This window comes from Apostichopus japonicus, chromosome 19 (genome assembly GCF_037975245.1).
Source record: "Apostichopus japonicus isolate 1M-3 chromosome 19, ASM3797524v1, whole genome shotgun sequence".
Taxonomy (NCBI): domain Eukaryota; kingdom Metazoa; phylum Echinodermata; class Holothuroidea; order Aspidochirotida; family Stichopodidae; genus Apostichopus; species Apostichopus japonicus.
The window spans coordinates 6,329,199-6,350,624 of record NC_092579.1 but is presented as its reverse complement, the minus strand read 5'-3'; the positions used below and the strand labels follow the sequence as shown (position 1 = coordinate 6,350,624).

Here is a 21,426-nt window from a genome sequence, read left to right as displayed (position 1 = left end):
TTTTTTACACAGTAGCTCTATAGTATTTCATAGGAGACAAAATTTAGAACTTTTGAAACGACTACACAAAATTTGAATACTTAATTAGTCCCTAGATATAGCATTATAATTCTCTGCATGTGAGCAGCTGAAAAAGAAATTCTGTTAAGCAGAATCTACTTAGCCATTTACAATATATAAAGCACTCATGATATTTCCATCTAATCAAGATATAGAATTACAATTCTCTGCATGTGAACACATGAGAAAAGAGTTTCTGCTTAAATAGCAGAATCTGCTTTACCATACAGTATATATATGAAAGCACTCATCATATTTCCATCTAATCAAGATACAGAATTATAATTCTCTGCATGTGAATACCTGAGAATACTGTTTAACTGTCAAATGCAGGTTCGGTCAGTATTTGCCTCATGAAACCATGAGTATCTGATGTTTAAAAATTGACATCTTTGATGTACTAGGGTTACTAGCACTCATGTGATACCAAGAGTATGGGATGTTTTGCAAATGACATATTTGATGTACTAGCACTCATGTCATGCATTTGAAGCAGCACCTAAGAGTTTGAGTGAAGGCTGTGAAGCTTAACTAATTTTGCTATACTTGAGCTGAAAGGAAGGTTTTCTGAGTTGATCAATGTTTTTGCTTCAAATGTTCAGACTCTGTCTGTGTTTAGATTATCTTTAAGATATGTGATCTGTACATGTTAGGGATGTTAAGGTACAATATATATATTTGTTGAGACTTGAGAGGCTCAAGCGAGTCAACTTAATATACATTTTGATGATACACACTTCTCCTCGTTGAGATATACGCAATTGAGCAAAGAAGCAAACCTAGGTTACAGTTTTCCTCACTACAGTAGATTCGAGAATTTCAAAGAAACTGAGCTGTATTCATAACTTGTAAAACTAATTTCCCTCAAGTAATCATGAGGAAGTTTTGCTAGTTTGAGGAATACAAGGATGTTTTTTGTAAGTTTTACTGGCTTTAACTGTTCGAAAAGTCATCAGTTAATTCCCTACAGCTTGTTTCAGTATGTTTGGTCAGTACTAAAACTGTAGCAACAAAGATGCCCTGTTTATCATTTGAAATAACAAAAGGTGACAAATAGTGCATTTTTTACCCCTTCTTTTTAATAGTCAAGGGACTTCATTAATCAATGATTTAACCTGTTCTGTGTTGTTTATCAATTCAGTTTTCTCTGGTTTCAATTTTTGGTTTACGCTTTCTCCACAGGTCGATCAAAACAACTCAGCCTTAATGGAACGACTAAAGAAAGTGGAAGCGGCCTCATCCAATCAAGATAAAATGAATGAATTACAGAAATTTATGGTGAGTGAAGTGCCAAGCTGGTGTGATATATGCATGTGACCATTCTGAATAATAAATATACTCTGTAGAAACTGTAAACAAGATCTACAAGTAAAGTAAACCAATGAAAAGACAACTTGATGAAGTGCAGGTACCAAAAAATTAAAAAAAAAATATAAAAATCTTTACATCAAAGTACCCTAGCGAGAATAATTCTATGTTTTGCTTTTAAGGCTTTAATTTTCTGCTGCATCGATATGTTCACACATAGCTTGAAAGATATCACCCCAAACTAAGAGATTAATTTTAATAATTTATATTTAAATAAACCAATTAGCTGCTGCTAAGTAAAATAGCTTGATTGAAACATTTCATCCATAATTATTGGAAAATTCTCTGTCCACAAATCAAATTTTTGTGGTCTATTAGTTGTTTGCAAGTCTTGGAAGTTTATGCTTATCAGGACTTAGTTTGGCGTATTGTCTAAAATGACGTAAGTGTAACAGGTTGTGATTATTGGTACCTTTATTAATTGCTTTAAATTGATAAATTTACTGTGGAAATAGTGGTACCATCAGTTGGGTTGATGTAGGGGCATTTGATCTTGTGAAAAGTTGTTTTGGTGATTTAATTGTGGTTATATTGCTCTGTATAGAAAAATTAACACAAAGGGGTATTTTATTATAGAGTGTGTGTAAATGACCAATGAATCGGTCACTTTGCGAAAAAGGAATGGTAAACATTTTGCTCTGCCTTTTTTTACAGAATGACTTAAACAACAAAATCAGCAGTCTACCCCCAATCGAACTCATCGTGACTTGGCCTGCGATGGAGGACGCCCTCAAGGGTATTTACAAAGAAACGACAGTATCGACAGTAGTTTCGCACAACGGGATGCAAACTGCACCAATGACAGACGTAAGTCGGGGGCTTGAGTAAAAATTAACCGTTTTGGGGATTTTACTCATAAATGTGAATAATTTTAGTGATACAATACTTAGTGAACAGTCTTTGCAAGACAAAAACCTTTACAAAGGCATTGATGGATTTACTTTATACAAACCATTCTTCAGAGGTTTTCAATATATTGTGCTGGTCACTTACCTGTCTTAACAGTACACATGCACTACCATCTACCATGCTGGGGTTAATGTTTTATTAGTTGTTCTGGTATTTACCAACGTTTTGCTCAGACAGGCAAAGAGATTTTTCAAATTTCTCAAGGGAAACCTCATATGTTGTTAGTTTCTTCAGATATGTATATACATAACAATGAACAAACAACTTCACTTCTAGGGCAACCTATTAAAATGAAAGTTCTGTTTTTTGGAAAGGCAACCAGAGAAAAAGACCATCGTTCCATCATCAAAAGGTAGGTTAGGTATGTTTCGACTCACAGACATCACATAGACCCATGTCCATTATACAAGGATAATTTGGATAGACTTAAGAAAGGTCATGCCATTATCATCTCATTTGAATATTTATTGCTTTGAGAGGGAAGGTTTAAGGTAACTTCATTTCTATTCCTTAATTAGCATATCTGTTATGCTAATTACAACTGTCTTTGTTCTATCTTCTCAGACATCAAAGATTCAGACCATGCCAACAACCCATGCCTACGCACAAACTATGGTAAGTGTATAACTGGGGAAGCAGTTTTTCACTTTTTTCTTTGTCAACTTATTCGCTTGATCTGTAGTATAATCTCATTAATTAGAGGCGAGATTTTAAGCAATTACTACTTGTGACAAAATTGTTGCAAATCATGTGAAGATGATTGTATTTAAAGGTGACTTAAGTATTGACTTACTGTGCTTCTTTTAAACCAGAGCTGAGATTCTAATATAAAACTTTGAAGCTGTCTTCTCTGTTCTGTGAAAGAATATAAATTTTCTTCTTGCTCCTCTGCTACAAACTAAAGTAACCTACTTTCTTCATCCTTCCCTCCCTCCTTGACTAATGTAGATGGGGAAAAAATAAGAGATATGAAATTGAAATTCTTGCTTCCTCCAATATTCTAACAAAATTTTGTTAATCACTTAGAAATCATCAATCTTAAAATGAGGGGTTTGTCAATTGTGCATTGATAGTGTTGTTTCAATTGTAAATTAATGTGTGGAATTTACTAAGATCAGTTCCATACCATGCGTAGTTCCTTATGTCCTTCTACAGCTTCAAAGTGTTCAAACATTATTTGCATAATAACTGTGCGCAGTATGTTTGTGAGCTTGTTTCAGTACCTTGTAGTTCAGCCTAAAACTAACTCAAGTCATCCACAATATTTTCTGGTTTCATTTTGAGTATTAATATATAGATATAAAGTAAGATGGTCAGACATTGCTATCCTAGCAGGAACCTTCTTCAAAGGCAAGACCCTCTGTTCTTTGATATAATCAGTTCCAGGCTGCTTTGCATTTTCTCATTTTAAAGTTCATTTATGCCGTTACAAACGTTTCTGCCAGCTGGTAGTAACTCCCTTAGCTTGTATTTCTTTTTGGTTTCTATGAATCTGTAATTCTCAGCATTGGTCTGGATGTCTTTATCAATTTGTCTCCCTGTGAGGTTTACGATATACCTTTCTTTTCTTTTTTTCTTTTCGGTGAATTGTAATATCTCTCTGTGTGTTTTATGATTTTTTTTGTTTGTGTGAATTGTAATGAGATTCAGGAGAAATAGCGTCACCATGTGCATTTAAATATACAATAAGGCTCACGCTCATAGTTTATGGAGCGTTTGCCATGATCGTCACTCAGATATTTCTCGAGTGTCTCATTACATGATGTGAAAGTATGATTCTAATATTGTCACATGTTGTGAAACCAAAGAATGTCTTCCAAAATATAAAATATCACAAATATTATAAAAATTGTCTTTTCATATCAGCAGGTATTGCTTTAGTTGTATAAGTTATAGTTTTGTTTATCTGTGAAATATTCTACATATTAGATTTATTACATGGGTTTTTAATTCCGTGTGGTATTTCTGAAGTTCAAAAGTATTAAAAATCAGAAACTGCTTTCTACCTGTAATGAAATTGTGCCGGGGACAAATCAAATTCAGACCAACATGATAGGAGGATTAGATACACACAGTGTGTTATAAGGCTCAATATTACCTATAGGTAACTGTAACCTATATAGGTAGGTACATTACTTATGTAAATCAAATTTAGACCTACATGAAAGGAGGATTAGATACACACAGTGTGTTAGGCTAAATATTACCTATAGGTTACTGTAACATATATAGGTAGGTACATTACTTATGTAAATCAAATTCAGACCTACATGAAAGGTGGATTAGATACACACAGTTTGTTAGGCTTAATATTACCTATAGACAACTGTAACATATATAGGTAGGTACATTACTTATGTTAATCAAAGTATGACCAACATGAAAGGAGGATTAGATACACACAGTGTGTTAGGCTTAATATTACCTATAGGTAACTGTAACATATATAGGTAGGTACATTACTTATGTAAATCAAATTCAGACTTACATGAAAGGAGGATTAGATACATGCAGTGTGTCAGTCTCAATACTACCTGTAGGTAACTGTAACCTATATAGGTAGGTACTGTACATCACCTATGTATAAATGTGTCCCAGTATTGACTGCCCACCTCACTTTCCTATCTCCAATTCATTATAAGGATATTAAAAGTACTGTTTGGGGCAGCAGCATTAGCCATCCCATTGTGTGAATCCTGTACATATCCTCAAAGTTTCATAATTACATAATTTTGTGAGAAAAAGGAACTAGTTATTGGTTACGATGCCAGAGGCTCAGTAAGCTTTGCAATCGTGGACATCTCTGAGTTTTTCTGGTTCTCACTTAATTCTTATACAATTGTAAGTCACTTGCTTTACAATGTTCACATACTTATGTAGAATTTTGAGCAAATTGTATGGCAAGAAACTCACAAAGTTGACTGGCTTTTTGGTTATACTATGTCAATAAATAGACTCTATCAACAAGATAACTGATTCGTGATACCCTCCTTTATATGTTGTCGCATTAGTCAAGAGATAATCCTCTTCACTTTGGTGTGCACAAGTTCATATAAATTATTAACATGTATAGCTTACCACACGATGAATATCTTTAGGCATCGGAAACACTGAATGTTTTCGTTTTCTGGTTATTTTGCCTCCATCACACTCATATTAATGTTATCAATTAACAATTATCTGTACTTTCTCTTGACAGTAAAGGAAAAATTCCAACTTTATTGATTGTCAGCAGCATTGCTGTCTTAGCAACCGCTTCCCAGATTTTTGAATTGTACTTTGGTTCCAAATATTTAAACCAAAACAAGTTACACAGAAAATTTCTATATTCATCAACAAGCCAAGACAAAAGAAATTTAAGTTTTGGTTGTCTTGACCCAGTTCTTATAATAGTTGCATGCATCAGTGAGTTTCCATAGCAACTCCCTTCATGCATCTACCTGAACTCATATATGGTGCCATGTTTTTAGTGTAATTAAAGGTCATTTGGAAACGATTGTTTCCATTCGGCTAAGAATCGTCATTTGATTAATTCAGAACATCAGAAGCTGTTATTGCGTTAGTCGATTTGAAATTTAATAAACTTACTTGAGGAGACTTAATTTCTATTAAGAGTCTATTTTGTAATTCGTACGCAACAGTAGCTTGTAACATAACATCTGTGAAAGGAAATCGCTGTTAAGAAGAAAAACAGCACCGTTCCAATTTTTATCTCAGTCTCGTTTGAAAAATCCAGAATGGAACGTTTTCCGATTCAATTGTAGATGAAAAGATATACTGCAGACAAATTGCTTAGGCCTTTTTTATACTACTGCATTCTTTTGGGAATGCTGATAGGGTTAATACAGCAACGCAGCTCTTCTTGAGGAATTTTAATACTTTTTTGTTTCGAATATTTGAAAAATCGGTTTTGTTGCCATATAAGAAATTATTCATGTCCACATCACCAGGTTAATTAGTCCTGTTTGTGATTTTGCCAAAGGAAGGGATCCATCTAATTATGGGTAAATCAAATAATCTCCTGTAATTCAGAGCTGTATTTTAACTATTAGAAAATTGAAATTAATTCCTCTTGGTTCTGTGCAAGCCTCCTCCTGTACAAAAATGTAAAGTGTCAAAAATTGGATTTGCAAATTGAGGTATTTCTTATTTTCTTTATTTGTTCTTTAATTAATTTTTGGGTATTTTGTTAATGCAATTTGCTTGAAAAAAGCTTGATAGTGGCAAAACTTGATATACTGTATCTCTTGAAGCATGAATTGTAATACCTTTACTTCCCCCCCCCCCAATACCTTTACTCCCCCAGGTAGATTTTTCCAACTTATAACCAAATTATCCCTTCTCATCTAATTAGCATATCTCTTTTTATCTCAATACATTACATGTATAGAGATATTGTAACAGTTAGTGAGACTCTCTCTTCTCTTATAAAAGTTTCAGCGTCTTCATACAAAGTTCTTTTTCTCTGGTATTTCCAGAGCAAGCATATATCATATAGGCCAACAAAAGTTACTATTTTTTATTCCAGAATTGTATCTCATTCTATGACTTTTTTACCGATTTATGTCCAAATTGGGCTGAAACACAGTTGTAGTAGGCCTTTTTTGCACACGCTCCAAAACTTGTTTGTAGGGAACTTTTGCCCACGTTTCCCTGTTTTTGATGATTAAGCCCCACCTCCAAGTCGTGTTTGTAGCAGATTGGCTATGACTCATGGCAGCTACATGTTAGATATACGAAAATGGCTACCCTCGCGACCAATTTTCTGTACTATTGTTAGGTACGCGTCGTGTAGTGTATTGCACGCTAATTACATATACACATTGCTGTACTGCTGAATGGTAAGTAGTGCATTTAATTTGTAGCCCAACCATCGTTTTGCAAAAAAAAAAAAAACAATACTTTGCATAGCTTTTTACATACTTTCCTTGCTGCTATCGTCGCGCATGGTACCCGAACACCACACGTAGTCAACGGGAAAATCTTGCCTAAGCATCTCTTTGTTCGCTGAAATTGTGACGCAGTTAGCTCGAACTAAAATATCCATGAAATATTGCAACCTTCGACCACATGTTAGCCTAACAACCACACTAAGTCAATGGGAAATGTAGCCTAACCATCGGTTTGCAAAAAAAAAAAAAAAATGCGTAGCTTAGTTTACAACTTTCAATTTGCTGGAAATCGGCATTTGTTTGGAAGACATGTGATATGTCTTAAAGAGGATATGTTGTATTTTAATTGGAGTAGTTTCTATAGTTGTTATTATTTCTTTACATCAATCTGGTAACATTCTAGAGTAATTTTAAACAAGTTACGATGGTACAATTTGCTTTTCAGTTTGATTGGCCTGAGCATACATTTCTAATTGAACTTGAATGGAGTTAAATAGGTAACGAATAGGTATGTTTAACTTCAAGTTCGTAACATTTCTATTTGTTCATAAACGGTATAATACTGAAAATAAGTACAAAATAATGTCGGAATGTAGGCAATGTAGGCAATATGTAATTAAAATTTACACTTTGGTAAAGATTGAAGATGGATGGTTTGTCAAAGATGCTTTTTGAGATGGATATTTTGAGTAACTTAGCCCATTTCAAGCCATTAACAGGTGACATACTGTACACGTCGAGGTGGTTAGGCCATTCGCTTAGCACAGTGCTGACTAGGTAGGATGTCATATTTTCGTTCCGAGAAACTCCAGAGGTGATTTGATACAAACAAAAGGATACCTAAGAGCCTTGTATTACAACGAAAGCAAAAGGAAACAGGAAAATCACAACAATAATTGTTTCTATCACAAACTTTATTGCCGATTTCATATAAACGGGATATTTTCTCTTTTTCAAATAATCGGAATCGGTACGATTATGAAAAAAATAATCGGTAATCGGTATTTTCTGTTCGGCATAATCATTTGAACACTACTTGGAAGTGGACACAGTTTTGATGGTAGTCACCACTACAGTCTACAGTAACATAGGTCGATATGCCTAGCATTCTCAAGGCGGACATCTAGAATATGGTCGAGTTGTTCGCCCCTTCTAATTTGGCCGTTGTCATTGACGTCAAACTATATGACCAAAAAGTCCAACAGAGACTGACCCAAGATGAAGGATACCACATAAAAATCAAGAATATTCTATGACATTACTAAACCTTGCAACGACAAACAGGCAATGAGCGCTAAAGGCAACACTAGCAGGATGAAGTGTAACCTGCAGAGACTATTCGTGGCAAAGTAGTGTAAATGCAAGTTCTATATTTGTTGTACCATGATTGATATTGATAATTGTAGAGACAGAGCAAAGATTTGAAATTAGGAATCGAAATTAGAACTTCCAGTATTGAGATACTGCGTCATTGATGCTCTTGTATACATAATTGATTGATGGTAAGAATTCACTCTATTCCTCATCAAATTATCTAGTACTTATCGTACCCTAATATCAGCATATCCCTATCATTTCCTGACAGTATTATCATGTCTTTCTTATCATTAAATCTTCTTGTTAGATTAAATGTCATTTCCCAAGGTCCATCTTGCCAGGAAAAGTTAAAATTTAAGAAATATTAACGATCGATAAAGTTTAATTTGATTTTCGTAAAATGAGAACCATTGTAACCTGTCATCTATTATTGTTAGTCACAGTTTTTTATGAGGACAGTTAGTTTCCCTCTGTGAATTCTTCTTCACCCAGTGCTCTACTTTTTTCAGAGAAAAAAAAATTGGCATGCACAGTCAAGTTTATTGCCTTTTTTGTCAAGTTGTGCTTATTCATAATGCAAAAACACTCAGCCAATTCCATGATAAGAGAAGGTTGGAAGTAAGTGACATATAAATGTTTCATTTATACAGTTCTAGGCTCGAGAAAAATTCCTGATTCATTTCGCTCTGCTCTTACCTGTCTCCCACTCCACATCTCTCCATCTGTCAAAATCCATCTTGTCCTTTGAACAACATTGAATTCCTTTCAAAGAATATTAATTTTTTAATGAAAAAAATTAATCATTCATGATACTAGTTAATTTTGATTAAATTCCTATTGTATATATGCCATTTCAAGATATTTTCCTTTTTATACATAATGTGCTTGACAAGAAACGTCTCTGCTTTTTTCTTAAATTTGAATTCAGTGTTCTGCTTTAAAAGTGGATCCATCAGAATAAGAATACATTCATGCTTGTTGTAATGCTAAAACCAGTCTTTTTGACCTCATTTTTAATCCAAGGTCAAAATGATAGAATTTGCATCTATGAAAATTGCACCTGCTTGCTCCAAGTTCACTTTTTGTGAAATAAAAGGAAGGATAAAATTATCTTACCTATCAGAAATGGCATGTAGAAATTTGAAACTTCATCATGATACTCAGATAATAAGGAAAGTTATAATGCTTGTTGTACTGCACAAGACAGTCCTGTCAAAGCTTCAAACAAACCCTTAATCTACTTTCAGTTACTTTCTCTGAGTCATCATTGTGAGCAATTTAAAGTGGTTAAAAGTGTCTCCTTTTCATTTTATTTTTTGAGGTATTTGATGCTCCAATGTATTGACAGAACTACAAAGGTGTTAATTAATACAATCAAAATGCCACAGTGATAGCAAATGCTTTGGAGGTAGAGGTTAAAGTCAAATGCTTGTCGCATGTTTTGTAATTTAAGTAACCCTTCATTTGATTGCTTCTCAGCATCTTTGGCTAGGATCATGTGTAGTTTCTCTTCAGATACACAGTGGATCGTTCCTCGAGTTATGATTACGATAACATGTGGTATCATTTCCATTTCCAATGACCTCGTGATGCATCACTTGATCTGAAACAATGATCACACAATGATCAAACTTAAAGGGTGTGAAGACTCGTGCAAAAAGAAATGTCTAATGCCGGTAATCTGACCTAGTTTCGAATGAGGTGTAACAGAAGTGTTATACACCACCATCGATCCCAGAAAATACACAGCTTGCTACTGTCGGTAATTAGACACTAGTGTACAGTCAGTACCTACAGTTGCGGTCAATACCCACAGCACAGTGTACAAACCATACAGCGATGGACATCTCAGGTCCAGCTAAAGATAACAAGGTATCACGTTTCATTACTGTCTGCATTTTTTAGCGACATGAACAAAAGGTCACTTGCAAGCAACAGAAAGTCAACTTTTTCAGATGTGGCCGCACACAGTTTGGGGCGAGTCTTCAATGCCTTTAAGCACACGGCTGCAGTCTCGATGTTAGGGGACTGGGGATCAGAGTGGATCCAGTTGTTGCTTGCTGTGCCCAGGTTTTATCTTGGATGAATTTCCTTACAGGAATACCCTTGATTTGACATTGTGCTTGTTCTGTTGCTGTCCCCTTGGAACTGTGATTACTTTTTTATCTTTGAAAACTTGTTTGAAACAATGATGCATGTTTTTTTTCTTTTCTGGATAGACCCCATCCCCTCCGGGATCCCGCCACTCGTCAAGACCATCCTCCGCTGCCCATCCATCTCAAGAGATTCAGAAAATATTGAAAAATATTGGAGAATTGAGTGGAAAGCACAACCTCTTAGATGACAGAGTCACTGGATTAGAGGTAATTGAGATGATGACTTCAAAGTCTATCATAACAGTTTTAAAATTGTAATTTACTGATAGATTTAGGTAAATCTTTTCTTGACCTCATTTCTGAGATCTTAAACTGAGAAATCTTCAGATACAGACATTATCAGTAAGTATATTCTTGTATGAGTGAGATTTTCAAAGCCTATTGATTAATACCTCGATCTTTTAACAGTAACTTGTAATACTTTGAGATGGAGAAAGGTAGAGAGAATCCTCTGCATAAGTGCAAACTTTCTGCATAAATTTATTTCATGGCCTCGAAGAATTTAAATTCGTCGCTGGTTGTGCATTTTTGTGTTCACAGACAAGAAGTTGTACCAGAACAGTTAAGATTCTGCAGGGCTTTCTCTGTGGATATCAAATAGACTTTTAAGCAGAAACAATGTTTGCCCTGTTTTGCACTGACCTCAAAGCAGAAGTTTAAGTTCTTGAGCAAGTTCTATCACTGAATATCTGAATTTTATTTGATCAATAAAAAAAGGGGCTAATTTTAAAGAAATTATTTCCGGTAATAAAGATACAACATGAAATACTTAAAGAATGCGAAGTTTTGCCTGTGGAGTTTGTTTTAGTGTGGTAAACAGCTTCATTTGAAGTCCAGGGAAAAAATGGATTTAAAAAAAGTAGTAGAGGTTATTACCAGTCTAGAAAATGTTACAGCATGAAGGACCTTCAAAATTTGAACCGATATGGGATTTTTTTTTGTCACCTCTAGAAACCCGATCATGGAACATGTTTTATGACTGATTTTATGGATGTCTTTAATAAGTTGTTACCATAGAAACACTGGAGGGCCAATAAATTAAATGTCACTTTGTCACTTTGCTTCAGGAACTTGTTGCACAGAAGGCCAACATGGCCGACGTCGAGAAGATGATTTTGGATAACGCAATCCCTGAAGATCTTCAAAAGATGATCGAAGAATTGAAAGAAGGCCTGGAGCAACTCAGAGAGAATCGAGAGAAGGCAAGTCAACTTACGTAGCAGAGAGATTCTTTTTTTCTTTTTACAACTTTGTGAAAGTGCATCGACTGTTTAATACTAGCAATGTTTCTTGTTTTTCTTTGCTTATTTATTTATATCAAGCAAATCTTTATTGAAAATCTTTCCCTTACGGCTTCTATTCCTTGCGGTCATATTGGATTAAATTGGGTTGTGATCGTTAACTATAAGGCTGCTATGGTACCATAAATATTCTGACTGTCATACCACCTGGTCAAGAAACCGTCAGAAGGGAGATATTCATTCCACTCGGATAGCTCTGTTGATGGCTGACATTTCCACGATTCCTATTCTAATTTCTAACAAAACGTTCCTTCACGTCTTTTTAAAACACTTTTGATAACAAATGGTGTGCAACTATTTCTGATGCCAATACTAACTAACTTAGTGTGGTCTGTTTTCTTTTTCTTTCTGGTCTTTGATGTGACTGATTTTGGTAGGGCAATGTTAGATAGGGTGACATAGGTATCAAGTCAGGGAGAGATAGAGAGAGGGCAGCAGGGGGTTGGTGTGGGGAGAGGAGAGGAGAAAGAGGTTGCTAGAATGATGAAAGAGGAATTAAAGTGGTTGAATGAGCAGTAGAGAAAAGATGTTGAGTGAGAGAGGAATGGAAAGGGGAAGGTGTTGAATGAGCAATAAAGCAAATTTAAATGGAATGAGAGGGAGAGGGAGGGGGAAGGAAAGGGATTGAATAAAAACAGGAAAAGATGTGTAAGAGAAGAAGAGGTTGAGTGAGGGAAGGAAGGAAGGATGGAAAGGGCTTCAATGACAAAAAATTGAATAAGAAATTAAAATCAGTTATAGCTTAATATGAGAACACATATTTGAAAGTTTATCTCTGAGATTTGTTTGTTATTGTATGTCACACAGATACCCAAAGCCTAAACTTCATCTAGGTCGTCCTTGGAACATCTACAAAGCTTTTATTTTAACCATGATGCCTATTAATGCTTTGTTGTTGTAATTTCTCATTTTCTGACCTTTTATCTTTTGCTGTCCCTGCTCATCCACATATAAACAAATGCAAATATGAAACATCCCAGATTTCTCTGCGATGGCTTTATCCATCTTCATCTTATATTCATGTGTGATTTGATGTGTCTTGAAGTTTTTATTGCTCTTTTTCAAAATAACGATCACAGCTTCAGTCGTTGCTCGACGCCAGAAGCACTGCGGCTACACATAACGACCTTGAGGAACTGAAAGCTTTTGTTGAAAACAGCTTGAAGCAAGTCCGTAGCTTGACAGATGGAGTGAACAAAAGTTCAAGCGAAGTAGTTGATGTAAGGGCAGAGTCTTTGGTTAGTTCAACGAATTATCTGAGACGTGACGGTGGTTCTAATTTATTCGTTAGATAGCTGAAAATTAGATTAGAAAATATCTGCCATTTATTTCTACCCCTAAAAGTATGGTAATCTTTTATTTTTTTAGTCAGTCGGATGAGATGTACTAGTTTCAAGCAGTATAAGTCAAACCTTGACAGCAGAACAAGTTTAGAGGAAATTGATGTGACATTTTTTAAAGCCATTTGTAATAAGTTAATTCCCTTTTCTTTTCAAAGGAGTTGGCATTTCACATGTTTAAATGGAACTATAGCTTTGAGAAAATGAGAAATTGAGATAAATCTATTTGAGAAAATGGACTAGCTTTGAGTTAAGGAAGAATGAAGATGCAAAAATGCAATTTCCACCGCTGCTTCAATATTCTGACAAAACGGACGAAACAAATGCTCAAACGAAACAAACGGACGAAGCAAACAAACGCTCCTTTCTCATTAACCTATTAAATCCTTAATTTCTTCGTATCTGTGTTTTGCACTTGCACCAATGCTTCTAATGCTTTTCTATGCTTTCTCACTGCTTTGCATACTTTCTGTTCTCTCTCTCTCTCCTTCTGCACTACTAATTCTCACGGCCTTCACCAGCAATCGGATCTGGAAAATCAAGTCCAACAGGATCTGACAAAGCTCTCGCATCAAGTGATGGCTAAATTCGCAACCCCAATGACAGAGCTGAACGACCGAATGGGATCGCTCGAAAACTTGCTCAATTCAAAGCTTAACCAACTTGGCAAGAAATTGCAGAAAATTAAGCACTTTATACAGGACGATTCAAAGTCGAGTAGAAAGGGTAGCGGTCTAGCCGCGGTTGAAGGGGCAGATTCTGAGAGAGAGACCCCTTCTCCGGCCAATGTGGGTAGTACCCTTAAGTTTTGATTTTGATATTCTAGAAGTTTAAAAATGTCTTATGAAAGATGTGATTAATACCTAAAGATAATTATTTTGAGATTGTTTCTTTACCACAATAAAATGCCAAGTACTTAGCTTAATAGGCCAACATCACTTTTTAAAACAGATCTTGTGCAAGCCTCTCAACATTTGCATATGTGTTAAATCATTAGAATCTATTTGTTATTGTCTTCAGCTGGTAGGCTAGGGTACCAATTAATCAAACCGTCTTGCTTGAATGAAGAAAGAAGACATGCTCTTGTATGTAAAAATACTGAAGATTTGTCCAAAAAAGTGATCACCAGTTTTCATTGGTATTCTTAGTTTTCCAAATGTTACTAACACTTTTGTAAATATAATGTTTAAGGGAGGGAGGTGGGAGGGGGCTGTAGAAAAACAATTTTGTGTTAAAAGTATGATAGTGAGAGAGTGTAATGTTTATGGGTGGATAGGTAAGTTTACATTAAAAAATATTCAGTACAATGACCTAGCATTTCCATTTTGTGGTCTTCAGAAATGTTTCTTTTGGGTTTGCTGGATTTAATTCTGTAGGAAAGATATTTGATAGATATTATCCGAGAAGATTCCTCAGAGAGCAATAATTGTATTTAATCAGTAGAGTGTCACAAATCTACAAAACAAGCAATGATGGCATGTGATTCAACGAAGGCACCCTCTTAGCTTCTTGTAGTAATAGTTGTAGTACTGATTGAGTAAAAAAAAATCATTTGGTTTCTGACTAATTAGTCTCCCAGATTAGTTGTTTAATTACTTTATTATTTTAAATTTATATTAAGTAATATCTAATTACTTTCACTAGCTGTTAATTACTGAGAATCAGACATAGATTTGGATTCTAAGACGCCCAAAGTTTCTGGATATCTTAAGTGTTATGAAATTTTATCTTTGGAAGCTAAACAGTACGTGTCATGGCAGAATTTTCAGATTCAACACAATACACTGATAAGATCCTCGACAAATTCACAGAAATCTCTGCCGGAAATCACATTAAGCTAATGGAAATGGCTTGTAAATTGCATTCATAAGTGGATTTATATTAGATGCATTTGACAGGTTTTGTACAAGAAAAAAGCCGACCCACTTTTCATGAACCTTTGCTCTGGCTATTATCACTACATGTGTCAGAAATTTCTTTAAGAGCAAGCATATTGATTTTAAATTAGCAAAAAAAGTTACATTTGCAGAGTGATGTAGTTGTGTAGCACTGTAACTTTGTAAGATTTATAAAATTTGGTTATTTGATTAGTTATGTCTTGGATCCAATCACAAAGCTTTTACAACAAATGTAAAATGGAACAGCATTGCTAAACAAACAGATGTTGTGAATCGATGGTCTTTGCTGAGAATGTCACAGCCTACTAGAATTACCATGGCGATGAAATTAGCACTCGCAGCTACTGTAGAAAGATCAACTGCTTAGTATTAAAGGAAAACCATTATAAGCAAAGATACAGTTTCTTTTTGACAAATTTTGATTTAAATACTCCCTACAAAAATAGCTCAGATCTGTGAGATTTTTGAGAAGCCAGTTCTACTATTACTTTGCACTGCTTTAACTTTGACAGGCTGAAATGGATCAATAATGTTATCAACTATTAAAGGGTACGGGTATTTATATTAATTCTTCCGAATTAAAACTGCCACGAGATCTTGATCTTGCCAGAGCTTGGATGTTAATTATGGAATGCTTGCTGAGAGCCTCATCGTTTGATAGGGTTACCAAGGTAGGGTATAGCTTAATAGGATGGGCTTCTTGACAGGTTTGTAATGTGTATGATTATTAATATTTCACGAGCTCAGCGGATTCTTTTAACACATGAAGGATGTGTGAGTGACATATATCTGATAGGGACTCTGATTTTAACAGAGAGCGATATATTGTTTTTTTTGCAGGATTCTGATGTGATTTCAGGTATTAAATCGAGATTGCTGGATTTGCAGGCTGAAGTGGATAAGTTGAACCAGACCTGTATTCATATGGTGGAAGAACATAATGCTAAACAGAAGCATATTGATGTAAGTTCATAATGGTCACAAAGACAATTTAAGCAAAATTCCCCTTGTACAGTTATATTACATGTGTGCAGAATGACAATCATGATGATCTTAGAGGGAAACGAGAAGTGAGGTACAGGGGGAGGGGGGGGTATGATAAGGACCAGGGTGCATGGAAAAGTAGGTTGTAGTTGATAGGTCCTACTGGTTGACAGTATTTCATTGAGATAGATGTAAAGGTGTGATGGGGGAGGGGGAGGGAGGTGTGTTTGTGGGAGTCAGCCCTATTTGGCAGATATGAAATGACTAGATATTTATAAGAAGGAAAGAAGCAACCCTTCTGAAGGACAAAATACCGGTGCTGTGGCCTAGTGGATAAGGCGGTGGCAATTGAAGCAATGAGGCTTGGCAACCGGGAGGTTCTGGGTTCAATTCCCAGCCTGGTCATAGTAAGGTGGGTTTTCATCCAAAGAGCAGTCTATGTTTTTCCCATCTGAAATGACTGTCTAAATTAAAAAAGATTCCAAAAATATGAGTTAAAATGTTGAATTGGAAGCCACCCAACGTGTAAGTTGTAATCTATTAGCCCTTGCGGGTCTCTCCCACATTTGTGGTGGCTTAAGCGTCGTAAAAATAACTGCTGATTATTATAAATGCAAAAATTAACACTTGATCATTGAGATAAGCTGTGGCCTCAGTATATTTATTCAGAACTCAATTCTTTAACAAGGGCAGCTTTGATAAAAAGATGCGTTCGTTACTAACAAGACCATCACAAATCTGTCACCTTTCTGGTGATCTGGTTTAGATTGTTTCTTTCATTTAAGTGTTGTTGTTGATGGAGACTCATACAGACTTGAGAAGACTATTAAAATTTTTAGTAACTCTATAATGTTTAGTCAAAATTTTATGAGGAATGTGGGAAGTTAAAACTTAATGAGGAGTGATTGATGTGGAAAGTACACATTAGCAATGTAATACTGTAGCACAGGTTAATGGTGTTTATTGGCTATAAATACTCATTAAAAAATTCAAGTTGCCTCCGTCATAAAGATAGGTACAATGTCTAAGAGAGAAGTCGAATAACGAAAGTAGCCATAATTTTGAATTTATTACAAACACCGTAAAAATTAGTTAGACCTTTAGCGCTGCAGATGTTAAACCCATTCACAGAGTGATTTTCATGGTATGTTACTGTTTATACTGAAACTGTAAAAATTCAAATTTCTCTTTTCTTTTTGTTCATCTATAGGCCTTGTACACCTTTGTTGATAGACTGCAAGAGAACAAGGCTGACAAGGAACATGTTACCATGGAGATTGATGTGGTAAGTGGATGTGATGAAATGTAACAAAGAATATGTGCTCTTAGTGAATGCCTGATGAAAACCTTTGAAATACTTGTTTTAAAGGAAAGTTTAAAAAGTGTTTGCCACAAAGGAGGTCTCAGATTCTAGCAAAAATAAACCCTTTTAACAAAAACAAACAATAAGGTTTTTACCAACATGGCCGATTTTGGCAAAGTCATCAGAACATTTCATCAGATACAATTCTAATTTTTCACATTCCCTGAATTAAACAAAGAAAGAAATGCTTGCTCTTTCAACCCACTTAATGCAAATTAAACAACTCATTTCTATGATACCTCTATGGAATATATGCTTGTGACATAGTTTTGATGAAAGCTGACCAAATTGATCCCTGATAGGAACGGCGAAGATTATCTGCAGGACCTTGGGTTTGAATTAGCTACCTTTCGGATTAGCTCTGCGATGTTTAACCATGAAAGAAAACATTGATGGCTATTTAAATTGAGACTTCTTCATCAAATTTTTACAATTTTCTCCACAGAAAGCAGATAAGAGGGCACTAGAAAACAAAATCAGCCGTAACCAATTTGAAGGGACGGTGGATGAGATTTCACGTAATTTGAATAGTGTCATGGAGAAATTATCAGGACATGTAAGTGTGTTGGCCTAGCCTATACATTATGTATAGGTCATGGTATGTTTTTAAATGAGAACTTAGGATAAGACTAATTCTTATGGAATTATTGAAGAAAATTTGAATATTACTTGGTTTTTATTAATGAATTAACAGATCTTGAAAAGATTGATTCCCACATTGTTTCATACTAATTTATTCTTTGTTGGTATGAGTCTTTATGTGTAGGTTGGTTACCATGGTAACCCTTTGTGTAATGTCATCTTTGAACCTTCATATAAACTGAACTAGTCATGCTGATATAACCGAACCATTTTCAGTGGAGACAAAACTTTCTGACCTTTATGTGTATGTTCAAATATTCAGTTGCTCATGTAATGCAAGATACATTTCCTTCATTCTATACTTGACTGAAAAATTCTTAACATTTTACACAGCAATCAGCTTGGCAACAGGCTGTGGGTGAGATCAAAGTGGATGTTGAGAACAAACTGGATAGGATGGAGCTGGATCCTCTGAAAGCGTATCTGGATAAGCGAATCAAAGCAGCCAATGCTAAAGTCATCAGGAAGGAACCAGATATGCCTGAAGATGCAGCAGGCTTCAGAAAGTAAATAAATTTGCAGAATTTTGTCTCATTTTCTCTGCCTTCATTTCCTTTTTACCGAAAGGGAATTTTCAAAACTTTCAATTTGTTTAAGTCTCTGTTATTCTGCGTAAAGGTTTTCTGTCCCTCCACACCTAGTTATGTCTATATTTCATTATTGGAACAAAACTGGTTTTGTCATTGTCTTTGTGTTGGTTACAGCTAATTACAAAATTTAAACTGTTGATCACAGGAAGTAACAAAAGTTAAACTGTTGGTCACAGGTAGTAACAAAAGTTAAACTGTTGGTCACAGCTAGTTATAAAAGTGCATCAAACAACAGTTAGTTATGGAATTACCTAGGGAAGTTATTTGTCCACGGTTTTGTACTGGATAATAACATGATGTTTTTTTCTTATCCACAGACAACTAATTCAAAAGTTCCACTGTATATCATGTGACCGCCCATTGGACATGGCACCTCAAGCGTAAGTTCAAACAAGGATTTTATTGCCGAGGCATTTGTACCTTGCATATCAGCTAGAAAGTCAATTATGGTCACTTACATTCATATTTCAACAAGCATTGTAGAGCATCTTCCTCACTGAGACATACAGCTTTAGGGATACCCATATCTTATCTACAGAAAGGAGTTGCAAGTTGTTTCAGCTTGGAAGAGGGATGTGAAGTTGAGGGATTCACCCTTCGGTTTGTGGGAACAAAACGATTCTAAAGGGTATCTATGTGGAAATGGAACCAGATTGATTGATTTGTAGTTTAAAAGCTTGGCTATTTACCTTTCTGTGTTCGATGTAGCTAGATGGTCATATCAAAGCTGGGAAAGTTTATCTAGGATATTTATTACAACGGTTTTGTTGTGACTGCCTAAAAAAAATGGACAATTTTTAAAAAGTTGTAAAATTCTCCCATATGCTCACTAAAGATGGAAATTATAGGACATGGTGGGGATATCTGTACTGTATGGCATCCTTTTTAATTGTCTTATAGAACACTCCTCCATGGCTGTGAGCAATATGTCAGAACATCCAGAAATGTTATTCTAAAAAAACTTTTATCAAAGTTAACTTTCAAAAGTTTAAGACCGATATTGGTGACCCTTTAAGCCATTATTTTCTGGATTTGTAATATATCACATAGGTGTTACTGCAGATATCTGCTCTTAGGTACTCATTTCTTAGTAAATATTATGCTTGTGTTGATATTACTTGAAGGGACCTCAAATAACAACACACAGATGCATATATGTTATATGTAAAATCATGAAGTGTCTTGTGACGTCATGGCAAGACATTTTTATTGTTACGTGTATAGAATTTAGATGGGAAGCAATAATTTGAAAACAGATCAATTCAAAATATGAAGTGTTTGAATAGTCACAATAGTGTTTTTAAAGTTTGAACTGTTTAGTTCTCTCATAATCACTGGCAGAGAATGGGGCGGGGGGGGGGTGTTATTGGTGGGTGGTGGTCCTTTCACATTGCTTATTTCGTTGAAATTAGCCAATTATAATTTTCCACTTCAAAGAGTTCTTCTCCAAGTTTGAGAAGTGATGTTTAAATTTTTCACTGAAATATTTTGTTTGTCATCCTCTACAATTTTCTTCTTCATCTTAACTTGACTTCTTGATTTATTCAAATTTGATTGTTACCAGTCATTCCTAGTCTGGCATTGTACTGGACTACACCATCAAAAATGGCAAATGGAAAGGACATAGAATTATCATAAATTCCCCACAAAATAAGAGTACTTTTAAAGGCTTTAACTTGTGCTAATATCTTGCTTTTGAAATTTTTTTTTTTTTGGCTGCATCTGTAACGATGTAACCTGTAACTATGTATTGTCCTCCTAATCATTACAGACCTCTTGCCTCCTTGCCCGAATCCAAAGGCTTGCCAGGAACGAGATCGGGTCGTCCTTACACCACTTTTGAGTTGGAACAGATCCGAGCAGCTCAGAAAAGGTGGGATACATCATTACAGAAATGCCAAACATTTTTCTCTCATGCTTGCATGAACATCTGCCTTTTGCTTTATCCATCAACCATTAACATTAGTTGCTTCTTCTACTCTGTGAAAATTTCACTTTCGGTTATTTCAAGCCTCGAATTGTCAATTTGAATAAAAACTCGAATGATCAGTTAGTCATATTTCTTTCATAGTATGAAGGACGTTTTGTCTCATATGAGAGAAAAACAAACGGTATTAGAATTTCATGATTTTAGGTCTCAAAAACTTAACAATAGCCCACTTTGGTTTGTTTGTTTTATGATAATGCAAACGAAACTGAAAACGATTCATCCTGTTTAACCTGTTCCAGTAATTTCAACCTTATCAAAATCTTTCTTGTTGAGAGACATGCCTCTGAATAATTTGTAGTTATTAATACAAAGACCTTTCAGAATGCCACGTCCTGGTTACTGTGATTGGTTAACTTTTTCATTAAGGTTCATTCCAGGCAGTGGCATACCTAGAATAGTTGGCAACCAGGGCGGATCCTTCCTTTGTCACCCTGTGAAAGGGAAGAGTCTAAGGGTCTAGTCAATTCTTGTTTGTTCTTCTAGATATCTGTGCATAATTGCATAAATAGTTGTTTTATCTGGTTAGGAATTGACTTGATTTTAATTGATATAAGCAGAATGCTCAGAGTCAAAAAGTAAAATATGTTCCTAATGCTAATAAATCACTGCAAATTAA

General features: G+C 35.2%; 1 protein-coding gene across 3 annotated transcripts in view; it reads left to right on the top strand.

Annotated features, from left to right (window-relative positions):
- The window catches only part of LOC139960192 (uncharacterized), a 37,410-nt gene that overhangs the window by 4,299 nt on the left and 11,685 nt on the right, over nt 1–21,426 (top strand). For 2 of the 3 annotated variants that reach the window (XM_071958372.1, XM_071958371.1), the window contains exons 3-15: nt 1,243–1,338; nt 2,083–2,235; nt 2,902–2,952; nt 10,766–10,909; nt 11,770–11,904; nt 13,083–13,241; nt 13,865–14,131; nt 16,082–16,204; nt 17,436–17,510; nt 18,034–18,144; nt 18,564–18,736; nt 19,138–19,200; nt 20,592–20,693. In XM_071958372.1, coding sequence (XP_071814473.1) covers nt 1,243–1,338; nt 2,083–2,235; nt 2,902–2,952; nt 10,766–10,909; nt 11,770–11,904; nt 13,083–13,241; nt 13,865–14,131; nt 16,082–16,204; nt 17,436–17,510; nt 18,034–18,144; nt 18,564–18,736; nt 19,138–19,200; nt 20,592–20,693 — 1,652 coding nt within the window. The remainder of the gene's footprint in view (nt 1–1,242; nt 1,339–2,082; nt 2,236–2,901; nt 2,953–10,765; nt 10,910–11,769; nt 11,905–13,082; nt 13,242–13,864; nt 14,132–16,081; nt 16,205–17,435; nt 17,511–18,033; nt 18,145–18,563; nt 18,737–19,137; nt 19,201–20,591; nt 20,694–21,426) is intronic. The other variant, XM_071958373.1, reaches the window with a different exon arrangement.